At 37.3% G+C, this 18682-nt stretch overlaps 1 protein-coding gene across 1 annotated transcript in view; it reads right to left on the reverse strand.

Annotated features, from left to right (window-relative positions):
* RNF17 (ring finger protein 17) overlaps positions 1-18682 on the reverse strand; it is a 224083-nt gene that overhangs the window by 30409 nt on the left and 174992 nt on the right. The window contains exons 27-28 of the mRNA XM_049867103.1: positions 17700-17819; positions 16517-16597 (exon numbers count right to left, since the gene is read on the reverse strand). Coding sequence (XP_049723060.1) covers positions 16517-16597; positions 17700-17819 — 201 coding nt within the window. The remainder of the gene's footprint in view (positions 1-16516; positions 16598-17699; positions 17820-18682) is intronic.

The following is an 18682-nucleotide window of genomic DNA, read 5'->3' on the forward strand; positions in this document are numbered from 1 at the left end:
GCCACACGGGACAGGGCTCCAAGGATAAGTGGTACCTCCCAGTCCTTATAACCAAAAGCAGTGAGTGCCCATGGTCTGACCACAGAACCCACTCATCTGTGTGCTCTAGGGAACAAGGATGCGCTTTCCTCACAGACACTCAGGGGATGGCTGTCAACCCTTTGCTTTGTTCAGAGTGTGACCCCTGCTGCAACCAGATACCTGTGCCTACACCATTCACACCTGCCCCTTTAAGACTGTAGGACAGAGACTGTATCACACACTTGATGACCAACTACCTGGCCAGCTGACCTGAATCCATACAAGAAAAGTGAATGGACCCCTAGGCTCAAATACTGGGTTACAGCTCTAGCATTCTGGTGACAAGATGTTTTAACTTCAAATGTGAAAATAATCAAGCCAGCTAACTCAAGCAGCCTGTTCGGGCCTATAAAAACAAAACAAAGCAAGAAGCTAGGATACAGTAAGCAAACATCAAGTAAATTAATACAATAACTTATAGATGGCTTGGAGACAACAGGCCATATCAAATCGCATAAAGAGGCAGATCATGATTGCTTCAACAAGCTCTCAAAACAAGGAATCAAGGAATCTTCCGGATGAAGGTATCTTCCTGGAATTACCACATGTAGAATAAAAAAGATTAATACACAGAACTCTTCAAGACATCAGGAACGAGATCAGGCAAAACACAGAACAAGCCAAGGAACACACAGATAAAGCAGTTGAAGAAATTAAAAAAGGTTATCCAAGAACATAATGAAAAATTTAATAGGCTACAAGACTCCACAGAGAGATAGCAGTCCGAAATTCAGAAGATTAACAAAATTACAGAATTAGAAAACTCAATACAAAGTCAGAGGAGCAGAATTATGGAAATGGAAGGCAGGATTAGTGAGACTGAAGAAAAAACACTTGGCACCAATATATTCAAAGAAAAATCAGACAAAAGGATTTACAAAATGAAGAAACGCCAAGAATCATGTGGGACTCTACCAAGAGAAATAACCTACCAGTGATTGGAATACCAGAACAGGGTGGGATAACAGAAAACACAGGTAAATTTGTTGGCAGAAAACTTCCCTGATAATCATAAAAGATGAGAAGATATCTATCCAAGAGGCTCATTGAACTCCACAGAGTGTACATCTCAAAAGAAAGTCATCAAGACATATTATAATCAAACATGCAAAAACCAAAGATAAAGAGAGAATTTTAAGAGTGACTAGGGATAAACAAAAGGTCACCTACAAAGGAGAGTCAATAAGAGTAAGCTCAGACTACTTGGCAGAAACCATGGAGGCCAGAAGGCAGTGGATGACTTATGTAAAGCACTGAAGGAAAAAAAATTCCAGACAAGAATCATATATCCAGCGAAACTGTCTCTCAAACATGAAGGCAAAATTAGGACATTTCAGATAAACAGAAGTTTAGGGGCTTCATAAAAACCAAACCAAAACTCTAAGAAATACAAAAGAGAGTTCTCTGGTTAGAAAATCAATAATATCAGATATCAACCCAAGACTAGAACACAGGACACAGCAACTAGATGTCAACACAGATAGACGAATCACAAAAACAAAGATAAAAAAACACTCAAAACAGGGTAACAGTGATGTCATTATGCAAAAGATGACATCGTTAAACAATTAAGAGGGACTAAAAAATATAGCCATAGATCTTTCATATGGAGAAGTCAAGGCAATATAAAGAAATAAAAATTAGGTTTAAACTTAGAAAAATAGGCATAAATATTAAAGTAACCACAAAGGAGACTAACAATCCTCCTCATCAAAATAAAATAGAAGAAAAAAATAAAGACTCATCCAAAACAAAATCAACAACAACGAATAAGAGGAAAAGATAATATACAAACTACTCGGCACAAGAAATTAAGAGGGAAAAAGGAACTGTCAACAACACACAAAAAAAGACATCGAACTGACAGCACTGAACTCATACCTATCCATAATTACCCTGAAGGTAAATGGAGTAAATGCATCAATAAAGAGACTGAGAGTGGCAGAATGGATTAAAAAACACAGTCCATCTATATGCTGCCTACAAGAGACACACCTTAGACTTAAAGACACAAAGAAGCTAAAACTCAAAGGATGGAAAAAAGCATATCAAGCAAACAACAATCAAAAAGGAGCAGTAGTGGAAATATTAATTTCTGACAAAATAGACTTTGGAGTGAAATCTGCCACAAAGGATAAGGGAAGAAACTATATAGTGATTAAAGGGACAATATACTAGGAGGATATAACCATATTAAATATTTATGCACCCCATGACAGGGCTGCAAGATACACAAAACAAACTCTATCAGCATTAAAAAGTAAGATAGACGGCTCTCCAATAATAGTAGGAGACTTCAACACACCACTTTCAGTGAGGGACAGAACATCCAGAAAGAAGCTCGATAAAGACATGGGAGATTAAAATGCCACAATGAACCAACTCAACCTCACAGACATATACAGAACAATCAACCCAACAGCAGCTAAGTGAACTTTCTTTTCCAGTGCACATGGAACATTCTCTAAGACAGACTACATATTAGATCATAAAGCAAGCCTTAGTAAAATCCAAACATCAAAATATTACAAAGCATATTCTCTGACCATAAACCCATAAAAGTAGAAATCAGTAACAGAAAAACCAGGGAAAAGAAGTCAAACACCTGGAAGCTGAACAACACCCTGCTCAAAAACGACTGGGTTACAGAAGAAACTAAGTATGGAATAAAGAAATTCATTGAATCCAATGAAAATGAAAACACTTCCTATCTAAACCTTTGGGACATAGCTAAAGCAGTGCTTAGAGGACAATTTATAGCAATAAATGCACACATCCAAAAAGAACAGCCAAAATCAAAGGATTATCCCTACAACTTGAATAAATAGAAAGACAGCAACAAAAGAAACCTTCAGGCACCAGAAGAAAGCAAATAATAAAAATTAGAGCAGAAATAAATGAAATAGAGAACAGAAAACCAAGTGAAAGAGTTAACAACACCAAAAGCTGGTTCTTTGAAAAAATTAACACAATTGATAAACCACTGGTCAAACTGACAGAAGAAAAACAGGAGGCGAAGCAAATAACCTGAGGAAGAAATGAGATGGGCAATATCACAACATACCCGACTGAAATTAAAAGAATCATATCAGGTTACTACGAAAAATTGTACACTAACAAATTTGAAAACCAAGAAGAAATACATGAATTTCTAGATACACACTACTTACCTAAACTAACACAAATAGAGGTAGAACAACTAAATAAACTAGTAACAGAAGAAGAGATTTAGAAGGTAATTTAAAAACTCCTAACCAAAAAAAAAAAAAAAAAAAAAAGCCCTGACCCTGACAGATGCACTGGAGAGTTCTACCAAACTTTCAGAGAAGAGTTAACACTACTACCAAAAGATATTTCAGAGTATAGAAAAGGATGGAATACTCTCAAACTCATTCTATGAAGCCACCACATCCCTGATACCAAAACTAGGTAAAGACACCACAAAAAAGAAAATTACAGACCTATATCCCTCATGAACTTACATGCAAATATCCTCAACAAAATTCTAGCCAATAGAATTTAACAACATATCAAAAAAATAATTCACCATGACCAAGTGAGATTCATACCAGTTACGCAGGGATGGTTCAACGTTAGAAAAACAATCCATGTAAGCCATCATATAAATTAAGTAAAAGACAACAACCACATGATCTTATCAACTGATGCAGAAAAGTCATTTGACAAAGTCCAACATCATTCACCATAAAAACTCCCAGCAAAATAGGAATAGAAGGAAAATTCCTCAACATAATAAAGGGCATTTATACAAAGCCAATAGCCAACATCATCCTAAATGGAGAGAGTCTGAAAGCATTCCCTTTGAGAATGGGAACCAACAAGGATACCCCCTTTATCACCACTCTTATTCGACACTGTGCTCGAGTTCCTAGCCAGAGCAATTAGTCTAGATAAAGAAATAAAGGGCATCCAGATTGGTAAGGAAGAAGTAAAAGTATCTCTATCTGCAGATGACATGATCTCATACACAGAAAAGCCTAAAGAAAACAACTGAAACTAATAGAAGAGTTCAGTAGTATATCTGGATACAAGATAAACATACTAAAATCAGTTGGATTCCTCTACACCAACAAAAAGAACATCAAGGACGAAATCACCAAATCAATACCACTTACAACAGCCCCTAAGAAGATAAAATACTTAGGAATAAATTTTTGCCAGAGATGTAAAAGACCTATACAAAGAAAACTACTACTACAAGAAACAAAAGAGCCGTACGTAAGTTGAAAAACATACCTTGCTCATGGATAGGAAGAGTTAACATTGTAAAAATATCTATTCTACCAAAAGCAATCTAGAGATACAATGCAACCCTTATCCAAATTCCAATGACATTTTTTAATGAGATGGAGAAACAAATCACCAACTTCATGTGGAAGGGAAACAGGCCCTGGATAAGTAAAGCATTACTGAAAAAGAAGAACGAAGTGGGAGGCCTCACACTACCTGATTTTAGAACGTATTATACCATCACAGTCAAAACAGTCTCGTACTGGTACAACAAGAGATACACAGACCAATGGAACAGAATTGAGAATCCAGACATAAATCCATACACATATGAGCAGCTGATATTTGACAAAGGCCCACAGTCAGTTAAATAGGGGGTAAAAGACAGTCTCATTAACAAATGGTGCTGGCATGACTGGATATCCATCTGCAAAAAAATGAAACAAGACCCATACCTCACACCATGCACAAAAATGAACTCAAAATGGATCAAAGACTTAAATATTAAATCTAAAATGATAAAGATCACGGAAGAAAAAATAGGGTCAACACCAGGAGCCCTAATACATGGCATAAACAGTATACAAAACATTACTAACAATGCAGAAACACCAGAAGAGAAACTAGATAACTGGGAGCTCATAAAGTCAAACATGTATGGTCATCCAAAGACTTCATCAAAAGAGTAAGAAGATTACCTACAGAATGGGAAAGTTTTTAGTTATGACATTTCTGATCAGAGCCTGATCTCTAAAATCTACGTGATACTGCAAAAACTCAACAACAAAAAGACAAATAATCCAATTAAAAAAAAGGCAAAGGACATGAACAAGCACTTCACTAAAGAAGACATTCAGGTAGCCTACAGATACATAAGGAAATGCTCACGATCTTTAGCCATTAAAGAGATGCAAATCAAAACAACGAGATTCCATCTCACTCCAACAAGGCTGGCATTAATCCAAAAAACACAAAATAATAAATGTTGGAGAGGTTGTGGAGAGACTGGAACACTCTCCACTGCTGGTGGGAATGTAAAACGGTACAACCACTTTGGAAATCGATTTGGCTCTTCCTTGAAAAGAGAACTACCATACGATCTAGGAATCCCATTCCTTGAAATATATCCTAGAGCAATAAGAGCCGTTACACTAACAGATATACGCACACCCATGTTCACTGCAGCAATGTTTACAATAGCAAAAAGATGGAAACAACCAAGGTACTCATCAATGGAAGAATGGATAAATACATTATGGTATATTCACACAATGGAATACTATACATTGATAAAGAACAATCATGAATCCGTGAAACATTTCATAACATGAAGGAATCTGGAAGGCATTATGCTGAGTGAAATTAGTCAGTTGCATGAGACCACTACTATAAGAACTCAAGAAAAAGTTTAAACACAGAAGAAAATATCCATTGATGGTTATGAGCGGAGGTAGGGAGGTCGCTAATTAGACAGTAGACAAGTACTAGTTTTGGTAAAGGGAAAGACAACACACAATATAGGAGAGATCAGCACAACTGGACTAAACCAAATGCAAAGAAGTTTCCAGAATAAACCAAACACTTCGAAGGCCAGAGTAGCAGGGGCAGGGGTTTGGGGACCATGGTTGCAGGGGACATCTAGGGTCAATTGGCATAATAAAATCTATTAATAAAACGTTCTACATCCCAGTGTGGACAGTGATGTCTGGGGTCTTAAACACTAGCAAGTGGCCATCTAAGATACATCCATTGGTCTCAACCCACCTGGATCAAAGGAGTATGAATAACACCAAAGACAGAAGGTAATTATGAGTCCAGAAGACAGAAAGGGCCACATAAATCAGAGACTACATCAGCCTGAGATGAGAAGAACTAGGTGGTGCTACAACCAATGAGTGCCCTGATAGGGAACACGACAGAGAATCCCTGAGGGAGCAGGAGAGCAGTGGGATGCAGATCTCAAATTCTCATAAAAAGACCAGAATTAATGGTCTGGCTGAGACTAGAAACCCTGGAGTTCATGGACCCCAGACCTTCTGTTATCCCAAGGCTGGAACCATTCCCAAAGCCAACTCTTCAGACAGGGATTGGACTGGAGTATAAGACAGAAAATGATACTGGTAAGGAATGAGCTTCTTGGCTCAAGTACACATGTGTGACTATGTGGGCAGCTCCTGACTGGAGGGGAGATGAGAAGGAAGCAGGGGGACAGAAGCTGGCTGAATAGACATGGGAATACAGGGTGGACAGAAGGAGTGTACTGTCTCATTAGAGGGAGAGCAACTAGGGATATATAGCAAGGTGTATATAAATTTTTGTATGAGAGACTGACTTGATTTGTAGACCTTCACTTAAAGCACAATAAAAAATTTTTAAAATAATTTTTATTGTGCTTCAAGTGGAAGTTTACAAATCAAGTCAGTCTCTCACATATAAACCTATATACACCTTACTACATACTCCCATTTACTCTCCCCCTAATGAGTCAGCCCGCTTCCTCCTTCCAGTCTTTCCTTTCATGACCGTTTTGCCAGTTTCTAACCCTCTCTACCCTCCCATCTCCCCTCTAGACAGGAGATGCCAACACAGTCTCAAGTGTCCACCTGATACAAGTAGCTCACTCAATAAAAATTTTTAAAAATTAAAAAAAGAAATGAAGAAAACCTATATGAATTACGTGGGACACTATCAAAAGGAAAAAGTTGTGTTTGATCGGAGTTTCAGAATGTCAGGGGAGGGAGTAGGGTAGCTGGGTGAGTGGAAAACCCAGAGAATATTCTTGAAGAAACAATAGTAGAAAGCTCCTAACATCATGAAAGACAAGAGGATATCCATTGCAAGAAACTCAACAAAACCTATACAAGATAGACTCCAAAAGAAAGTCACCCAGACATATCATAATCAACCTTTCCAAAACTAAAGACAAACAAAGAATCCTGAGAGCAGCTCAAGAAAAACAAAACATCACTTACAAAGGGGAATCAATAAGACTAAGCACTGATTACTCATCAGAAAGTATGCAGGCAAGAAGGCAAATGGATGACATATATAAAATCTTGAAAAAAAATTGCCAGCCAAGAATTACATATCCAGCAAAACTCTCTCAAATACAATGGTGACATCAGGACATTTCCAGATAAACAGAAATTAAGAGAATTTGTAAAAAGTAGACCAAACTTACAAGAAATATTAAAGACAGTTATTTGGATAGAGAACCAACAATGTCAGACAACAATCTAAGATTTGGACACAGGATACCAACCCAGAAAAAGAATTTTAAAAAGTAAAATAAAGCTAAAAGACTGAAAACAGGGAACCAGAGACGTTGATATGTAAACAACAACATCAAAACAAAAAACAGTGAATAAATGGCGTAGTTACAGAACTTTCGTATGGAGAGGAAGTAAAGGGGATATCAAGAAATAAAAGACTGTTTTAAATTTAGGAAGAAAAAAGATAAAAGTAAATTTCAAGGTAACAACAAAGAAAGTTGCCAAACCTAACCATCAAAAGGAAAAAGAAAGACAAAGACTTAATAAACATAAATCAAGAATGACAGAGCTCCAAAATACCCAAAACTAACTCTAACAGCATTGAAAAGGCAAATAGACAGTTCCACAAAAATAGTAGGAGACTTCAGCACACTACTTTTGGTGAAAGACAGAATATCTAGAAAGAAACTAAACAAAGATATAAAAACAAAAAAACAAACCCAGTGCCATCGAGTTGATTCCAACTCATAGGGACCCTATAGGACAGAACAGAACTACCCCATAGAGTTTCCAAGGAGCGCCTGGTGGATTCAAACTGCCGACACTTTGGTTAGCAGCCATAGCACTTAACCACTATGCCACCAGGGTTTCCAGACAAAGATATAGAAGATCTAAATGCTATAATCAACCAACTCAAACTCATAGACATACACAGAACACTCTGCCCAACAGCAGCAAAGTATACATTCTTTTTCAATGCACATCGAACAGTCTCCATGATAGATAACATTTTGGCCACAAAGCAATCCTTGGCAAAATCCAAAACACTGAAATAATACTAGCATTTTCACAACGATATAAAACTAGAAATAACAGGAATAGCAAGGAAAAAAAATCAAATACATGGAAACTGAAAGTCCTAGATTTAATTGTGTTCCCCCCAAAATATGTGTCAACTTGGTTTGGCCATGATTCTCAGTGGTTTGGAAGGGATCAAAGTCAATTAAATGGGGGAGAAGACAGTTTCTTTAACAAATGGTGCTGGCAAAACTGGATGTCTATCTGTAAAAAAATAAAACAGGACCCATACCTCACACCATACACAAAAATTAACTCTAAATAATTCAAATATAATATCTAAAACTATAAAGATCATGGAAGAAAAAATAGGGACAACTCTAGGGGCCCTAATATATGGCATAAATAGGATACTAAACATAACTAAAAATGCACAAAAAGCAGAAGATCAACTAGATAAATGGGATCTCCTAAAAATTAAACAGGCTTATCAAAAGACTTCTCTAAAAGGGTAAAAGAGAACCTACAAACTGGGAAAAAAAAGTGTGGCTACAACATATTAGACAAGGGTCTAATCTCTAAAATCTATGGAAAACTTCAACACCTCAACAACAAAAAGACAACCCAATTAAATAATGGCAAAGGATATGAACAGACACTTCACCAAAGAGATGCGAATCAAAACTACAATGACATACCATCTTACCCTGACATTACTGGCACTAATCAAAAAAAGAGAAAATAAACGTTGGAGAAGTTGTGGAAAGACTGGAACTCTTATACACTGCAGGTAGGAATGTAAAATGGTACCACCGCTTTGGAAAACTGAATGGCACTTCCTCAAAAAGCTATAAAAAGAAATACCGAATGAGCCAACAATCCCACTCCTAGGTATAAACCCTAAGGAAATAAGAGCTGTGACACAAATACACATATCCACACCCATGTTCACTGTAGCATTATTCACAATAGCAAGAAGATTGAAACAACCTAAGCACCCATCAACAGGTGAATGGATCAACCAACTGTGCTACATACACACAAGGGAATACTCCGCAAAGATAAAGACCAATCTGCAAAACATCTAACTACATGGATAAATTTGGAGGACATTATGCTGAGTGAAATAAGTCAATCACAAAAGGGTAAGTATTGTATGAGACCACTATTATAAAGAAACAAGAAAAGGTTTACACATGGGGGAAAAAAAACTTTCCTTGATGGTTACTAGGGATTGGGGTGGGGCAGGGAGGCAAAATTATCCAAAAGAAGATTTTTGATAATTTTGGTGATGGGAAAGACAATACACAACATGGGGGAAGTCAGCAAAATATGGCCAACGCATGTGAGGACACTGAGAAGAATGAAAGAACAAAGGGCAACAATGGTAATTACTATAGCATAGACAATCCTGCAATAGTATTAGCAAACATTAAGTCACAAATGGATACATAGCTAATAGATATGATAAGAGGTGTGGGAGGGTATAAGGGAACACACCCATCTGCAGATATAGGTTTGGTGGTGGATACCTCTACATATATAGCTATAAAAAACCCACTACCATCAAGTAGATTCTGACTCATAGTGACCCTACAGGACAGCACAGAACTGCCCTATAGAGTTTCCAGGGAGCGCATGGTGGATTTGAACTGCTGACCTTTTGGTTAGCAGCTGTAGCACTTAACCACTATGCCACTAGGGTTTCCTGATATATAGCTATAAAAAAAATATATATATATAGGTGATCCTTATATATCACGTAGACAATAGAGCACACAAGGGCCACAGTCTGGCAACTTCTTAGACATAACCAAACACCTCATGGGACAAAGTTCCTAGGCTTGAAGGCAAAGGACCATAGACTTGGGAGACATCTACATTAACTGGCACAACATAGTTCATGAGGACAAAGTTATGCATCCTACTTTGGTGAGTAGCGTCCGGGCTTGCGAGCGGCCATCTAAGCACATCTATAGGTCTCTTACCACCTGGAGCAAAAGAGAATTAAGAAAACCGAATACTCAAAGGAGCAATTAGTCCAAAGGACCACATGAATCACAGCCTACGTAACACCGAGACCAGAAGAACTAGATGGCTACCACTACCCACCACTCTGAATGGGATTACAATAGAGGGTCCCAACAAAGCAGGAGAAAATTGGTAGAACAAAAACCAAATTCACAAAAAAGACCAGACTTACTGGTTTGATAGAGACTGGAGGAACCCCTGTAGCTACGGCCCTAAGACACCCTTCTGAGCTGGAGCTGACACCATTACCAGAGATCACCCATTAACCATGGAAAGGCCCACAAAATATACAACGACACTCAAGAGGAACAATTTCTTAGAACAATTATATGAGATCAAAATGGCAACATTTTCCCAAAAGTAAAGATTAGAAGGCAGAAGTGGTAGCAATTCAGGACCAGGGAAAAGGGAAAACTAGGATAGAAATAGTGTAAGGGCAGGCACATTGTGGGGAGTGGCAACAATGCCATGGAATACTTTGTATACAAACTATCGAATGGGAAACTAATTTGCTATGTAAGCTTTCACCTAATGCACAATAAAATATTAAAATAAATCCAAAATTGTTGTTAATTAGGAAATTAACAACAGTTTTTTTTTAAAAAAAGATGATAATGGCTTTAAAACTCTTAGGAAAATAAATTTACAATTATTAGATATTAAACATAACTGATAAGTTGGTTGACCATTTCTCACCATTTCCACTGGTACCACCTTATTCAAAACTCCTATCTTTGCTGAATTATTTTAATCACCTAGCTGATCTCCCTACTTCTTTTTCCAGTATCCAGTCTTTTATCAGAAGAGCAGCCAGAATGAAAATACTAAAATATAAAGTCAGATCATATCACTCCTTTGCTCAAAACCTCTAATGGTTGCCCATGTTCTTAAAAGTCAAAGTTCTAACAATTCTCTTTCCCCTAATCTTCAACTAGCCTCCCCCTATTCTTAGTGCTCCAGCCATAGGGACTTCTTTGCTCTTTCTTGGACATTCCAGTTATGCTGCCACCTTGGAGCTCTTTGCACTTTTCCCACAGGTTATCTGCATAGTTTGTCCTCTCACCATCAAATGTCACCTTTGTAGTGATGCCTTCCCCAACTACTATATTTAAAACTGAATTTCCTCCCCTATCCCACCTCCATTTTTCTTCATAGCATTATCTAAAACACTTATAGTTTATGATTTTATTTTACTGTTTCTTACCACTAAAATGCAAGCTCCATGAAGGCAAAAATTGCTGACTATTCAGTTCACTGCTTTATCTCTAGGCTTAGAACAGAGCCTAGGACTTATCAGGCACTTGGTTAATATTTCTTATTTAGAGGTATAAGTCTGGGGAAGGTTTGGAATATCAGTATGTGCTGTTGGGCATGTACATTCATGATTTATGAGAATGGAGCAACCTCTGGCATACTACAGATTGCTCTCCTGACCATTACGTTATTTAAAATAAGCAGAAAAGAATGCTACTGTGATAAACTAAAAAACTTCAATCTCTACATTGCTTCAGTTTCCTTCAGAAGATGCTCTGAGCAATTAAGAGAGGGGCTCTTGGTAGTAATATGTAAGCAACATTAAAGCTGTTCCACTTTCTTAGTTAAGTGGATCTGTGGCTCTTTTTTAGGTCTTTATCACCGCATTGCCACCTCTTTAATACAGAAATGCTTTCTTTACAGTTTTTGCATCTTTGCACCAGATCCTCAAACATGTTATTGTTGTTGTTAGATGCCATCGAGTCAATTCTGACTCATAGTAACCCTATGTACAACAGAATGAAACACTGCCATCCTCACAGTCGTTGTTATGCTTGAGCCCACTGCTGCAGCCACTGTGTCAAATCCATCTCATTGAGGGTCTTTATCTTTTTCACTGACCCTCTACTTTACCAAGCATGATGTCCTTTTCCAGGGACTGGTCCCTCCTGATAACATGTCCAAAGTACGTGAGACGAAGTCTTGCCATCCTTGCCTCTAAGGAGCATTTTGGCCATACTTCTTCCAAGACAGATCTGTTCATTCTTTTGGCAGTCCAGTCAATATTCTTCATCAATGCCATAATTCAAAGGCATCAATTCTTTTTCGGTCTTCTGTATTCATTGTCCAGCTTTTGCATGCATATGAGGTGACTGAAAACACCATGGCTTGGGTCAGGTGCTCCTTGTGCTTCTTAGTCCTTAAAGTGACATCTTTGCTTTTTAATGCTTTAAAGAGGTCTTTTGCAGCAGATTTGCCCAACACAATGTGTCATTTGGTTTCTTGACTGCTGCTTCCATGGGTATTAATTGTGGATTAAGACAAAACAAAATCCTGACAACTTCACTATTTTCTCCATTTATCATGATGTTGCTTATTGGTCCAGTTGTGAGAATTTTTGTTTTCTTTATGTTGAGGTGTAATCCATACTGAAGGCTGTAGTCTTCAAGTCTGCTTTCTGCAAGCAAGGTTGTGTCATCTGCGTAACACAGGTTCTTTATGAATCTTCCTCCAATCCTGATGCCCCGTTCTTCTTCATATAGCCCAGTTTTTCCAATTATTTGTTCAGTATACAGATTGCGTAACTATGGTGAAAGGATACAACCCTGACACACACCTTTCCTGATTTTAAACCATGCGATATCCCCTTGTTCCGTTTGAACAAATGCCTCTTGGTCTATGTAAAGATTCTGAATGAGCACAATTAAATGTCCTGGAATTCCCTTCTTCGCAATATTATACATAATTTGTTATAATCCACACAGTCAAATGCCTTTGAAGAGTCAATAAAACACAGGTGAACATCTTTCTGGTATTCTCTGCTTTCAGCCAGCATTCATCTGACATCAGCAATGATACTCCTCATTACACATCCCCTTCTGAATCTGGCCTGAATTTCTGGCAGTTCCCTGTTGGTGTACTGCTGCAACTGCTTTTGAATGGTCTTCAGCAAAATTTTCCTTGATTGTGACATTAATGATATTGTTCAATAATTTATGCATTCTGTTAGGTCATCTTACTTTGGAATAGGAATAAATACGGATCTTTTCCAGTTGGTTGGCCAGGTAACTGGTCTTCCAAATTTCTTGGTTTGTCATACTGTGGTGGCTTGTGTGTTGCTGTGATGCTAGAAACTATGTCACCAGTATTCAAATATAAGCAGGGTCACCCATGGTGGGCAGATTTCACCTGAGCTTCCAGACTAACACAGACTAGGAAGAAGGACATGGCAGTCTCCTTCTGAAAAAAATTAGCCAGTGAAAACCTTATGAATAGCAGTGGAACACTGTCTGATATATACTGCCAGAAGATAAGCCCCTCAGGTTGGAAACCAAAAAAAAAAAACCAAACCCATTGCTGTCGAGTTGATTTCGACTCGTATAGTGACTCTATAGGTCAGAGAAGAACTGCTAAATAGGGTTTCCAAGGAATGCCTGGTGGATTCGAACTGCCAACCTTTTGGTTAGTAGCTGTAGCTCTTAACCACTATGCCACCAGGGCTTAAGGCACTCAAAATACAAGTGGGGAAGAGCTGTAACCCTTAATGACGTGGATGGAGGGAACTTCATTTGCTGATGTGGCATGACTCAAAATGAGAAGAAACAGCTACCCATTAAAACTCAGAATGTGGAATGTAACAAGTACGAGTCTAGGAAAATTGGAAATCGTCAAAGATATGGAATACAGAAACCAATATTCTAGGCATTAGGGAGCTGAAATGGACTGGTATTGGCCATTTTGAATCAGACAATCATATGGTCTACTATGCTGGGAATGACAAATTGAAAAGGAATGGCCTCACCCTCATTGTCAAAAAGAACATTTCAGGATCTATCCTGAAGTACAACGCTGTCAGTGATAGAATAATATCCACACACCTACAAGGAAGACCAGTTAATACGACTACTATTCAAATTTATGCAATGAACACTAAGGCCAAAGATGAAGAAATTGAAGATTTCTACCAGCTTCTGCAGTTTGAAATTGATCAAACATGCAATCAAGATGCACTGACATGTGAAAGTGAGAAACAATGAAAAAAGATTGGTAGTTGGAAAATACGGCCTTGGTGATAGAAAACGATGCCAGAGATTACATGACAGAATTTTGCAAGACCAACAACTTCACTACAAATACCTTTTTCAACAATCTAAATGGCGACTATACATATGGGCTTCACCAGACAGAATACACAGAAATCAAATCGACTACACCTATGGAAACAGACAATATCATCAGTCAGTAAAGGCCAGGGACCAACGCTGGAATGGACCATCAATTGCTCATATGCAAGTTCAAGTTGAAGCTGAAGAAAATTAAAAGAAGTCCATGAGAGCCAAAGTATGATCTTGATTTCAGTATATCCCACCTGAATTTAGGGAACATCTCAAGAATAGATTTGATACACTGAACACTAATGACCAAAGACCAGACAAGTTGTGGAATGACATCAAGGACATCATACATGAAGAAAGCAAGAAGTCACTAAAATGACAGGAAAGAATGAAAAGACCACAATGGATGTTGGAAGAGACCCTGAAACTTGCTCTTGAACACAGAGTAGTTAAAGCAAATGGAAGAAATGATGAAATACAAGAGCTGAACAGAAGATTTCAAAGGGTGGCTTGAGAAGACAAAGTAAAGTATTGTAACGACATATGCAAAGACCTGGAGTTAGAAAACCAAAACGTGCTCAGCATTTCTCAAGCTGAAATAACTGAAGAAAAAATCCAAGCCTTGAGTTGCAATACTGAAGGATTTTACAGGCAAAATACTGAATGATGCATGAAGCATCAGAAGGAATACACAGAGTACAGGAATATACTATATCAAAAAGAATTGGTCTACTTTAAACCATTTCAGGAGGTGGCATATAATCAAGAACTGACAGCACTGAAGGAAGAAGCCCAAGCTGCACTGAAGACACTGGAGAAAAAACAAGGCTTCAGGAATTGATGGAATTCCAATTGAGATGTTTCAAGAAATGGATGCAGCACTGAAAGTGTTCACTCATCCATGCGAAGAAATTTGGAAGACAGCTACCTCAAACAGCTGCAGATTAATCTTATTGCCTCACTGCTCAGAAACTTCCAGTGATGTCCCAGTGACTGATTCCTACCTCTAAAGAATCCTATTAGCCACTACTACTCCCCAGAAAACCTCTATTATTCTAGGCAGTTATAGTATTTCCTAAAAATGTGCATGCTTATTTCTTTCTGTTTCTCTACGCCTTTGTGGGAAACCCTGGTGGCACAGTGGTTAAGAGCTACGGCTGCTAACCAAAAGGTTGGCAATTCAAATCCACCAGGTGCTCCTTGAGAACTCTATGGGGCATTTCTACTCTGTCCTACAGGGTCACCATGAGTCAGAATCAACTCGATGGCAGTGGGTTTGGTGTGGTTTTATGCCTTTGTGGGAGCCCTGGTGGCACAGTGTTTAAGAGCTTGGCTGCTAATCAAAAGCTCCACAGTTTGAATCCACCTGCTTGGAAACCCCTATGGGGCAGTTTTACTCTGTCTTACAGGTCGCTATGATTTGGAACTGATGCGATGGGAAAGGGTTTATGCCTTTGTGTATCCCATTTCCCAGCCAGAAGAACTTTACTATCTTTTCTTTAAGGACTACCTCAATTCTAACCATCTCTAAATTTCTACTACACTTAGTACTTTTACCAGTCACTTTGCTTTCAGCATGTTACTTTGAGGTGTTAACTTTTAGGCTTACATGTTGTTTCACTAACTAGATGAGATCTTTGAGGACAGGGATCACGGTAAACTCCGGTGAACTCTCCTTGAACCACCGGCACCTCACACAGTGCTGTGTACACAGTATTAGCCTGAAAGTGACTACATGTTTATAAACACCTCTAGTTCTTTAATACTGCTCCCTGTATCAAAACAAGTAAGTTGTTAAAGAATTTTTCTAATTGCTGACTTTAATGCTTAGGAAAGTTCTCAGAAACTTGCTCAAAATTAGGCTTATTTAAAAGTCCTAAGAACCAAAATGTTAATTTCTTTTATGTTAATGTAAAATTTACATTCATGTAAGACTGTATGCCAAAATCATCACTAAAAATAGCCCTCAAATTATGTTAGTATAACACTTCATGGCAAATAATTTAAACCAACTATATAAGTTTTTTTTATATATAAGTTTTAAATATAAATTACCATAATGTGAATGTCCACCTCTCTCTTTGAAAGTAGTTCCTGAAGGAGTCCTATTCCATCTGGTTGCCAAACATTCCCGACCTATTTGGGATTAATAAACTCAGGTTCTTTTACATTTTCAAAAAATAAAGACAGAGCAGGAATCAAATTAAGGTACACAAAAGTTGCCATAAACAGATAACATCAGACAGTGGTACAATATGCACAAGCAGTTTTCAGAGAATATCAATGGTATATGATAAAAAGAATCTTAAGAAACTAATAATTTGACTAAGCTTTCCCCTATCGTACACACATAACATTTTATGCTTTAAAAATGTAAACCTACAGAAAAACAAAACATCTCATTTGAAACTTTAAAATGAGACCAATACTCCAATGTGGTGCTTGTACAATGCCTAAAATATGTATTTATTAAGCAGCAGTAAATGTTACATTTTTATGTGTTGAAAGGTTCATGTGGCAAGGAATTGTGGCCAATAGCCATGTGAGCAAGCCATTATGAAATGTATCCATCCCCAGTCAATTGTTCACATGACTACAGTTCTGGCAGACATCTTGACTACAGTATATCATTAGAGACCCTGAGCCAGAATTGCTCAGCAAGCCTCTCTCAATCTCTGAGCCATAGAAACTTTATAATAAATGTTTATTGTTGCTTTAGATCACTATATTTTGGGACAATCTGTTATGCAGAAAGAATTGTACTCCTTTATCCGATTTCCATTTTCAAATTTACTGTAATTTTATATGATGAAAGAATAAATATTTACTTTTACTTCTTCCTATCTATGAACATATTATCTCTCTTCACTTACTCCAACTTTTTATATCCTTTAGTATAATTTTGGAAACCGTGGTGGTGTAGTGGTTAAGTGCTACAGCTGCTAACCAAAGGGTCGGCAGTTCGAAGCTGCCAGCGCTCCTTGGAAACTCTATGGGGCAGTTCTACTCTGTCCTATAGGGTCGCTATGAGTCAGAATCAACTCGACGGCATTGGGTTTGGGTTGGGTTTTAGTATAATTTTGTAAATTTTTTTATATAGTCCTGTACCTCTTACTAAACTTATTTCATCATTTTTGTTGCAACTGAAAGGCACTTTATTTTACATTCTGGTTCCTAAGAAATTATTAATAGAAAAAATCTTTCAAATTAATCATTCTACAAATTAGTGTTTACTCACAGGTATGGTATTATAGAGCTGACATGGAATACAAAACTGGGGTGTATCAGGATATAGCAAGATAGGGTAAAGATGACACTGTGGAATCTTCTCAGTGAATCCATGATCTAAATATTGTACCTGAAATATGCCAAATAAAATTTATAATTAAAATTTATCAATAAATTATAGAAGTGGCTCCTGGTACTTAAAAAAAAAAAAAAAAGGACATCCAGGAAAGATAACTAAATTTGGATTTGAAAATCTCTAGAAAAAAGTAATGTTATACTCCTTTATCCCATGGTGTATCAAACCTCATTGTCAAAACATTTTCTTACATATAATCTATAAATCATTTTTTTAACTGGGTTTTATTAGATTTACCAATTCCTTCAGAGCAACCCTTTTTTAATGCTTTATTTAATTTTTATAATTAAATTTCTAAATTGTTTAAAGAATAAGGAATACCAATAAGTTATTTGTTCTGTCCCAACAAAATTAACATATCATTGGTTGGTTTGGCAATTAGCATTTAAAAAATGAAACAGAACTGAATAAAAAATATCTGACTACATCACAGGTAGAGTGACTACAATTTCATGAAATGTTTGTTTCAGTTTTAACAAAAAAAAAAACGAAACCCAGTGCCATCGAGTTGATTACGACTCATAGCGACCCTATAGGACAGAGTAGAACTGCCCCATAGAGTTTTCAAGGAGCACCTAGAGGATTCGAACTGCCGACCCATTGGTTAGCAGCTGTAGCACTTAACCACTATGCCACCAGAGTTTCCAGTGTTTCAGCTATACTTTTATATAAATATGTGTACTGGATCACAATATAAGCTTTATTTCTTAATGTGGATCACAGGATAAACTCTGAAAGATATCACAGGATAAGGGATGAAAAATTTATTGCGTATACTTGAAACATAAAATAATAGGAAAAAAGGTGATAATTAAAATAGCAAAATACCTTTAGATAAGTTATTATAAACTGAGATA

The sequence above is a fragment of the Elephas maximus genome, chromosome 23 (assembly GCF_024166365.1).
Source record: "Elephas maximus indicus isolate mEleMax1 chromosome 23, mEleMax1 primary haplotype, whole genome shotgun sequence".
Lineage (NCBI taxonomy): Eukaryota > Metazoa > Chordata > Mammalia > Proboscidea > Elephantidae > Elephas > Elephas maximus.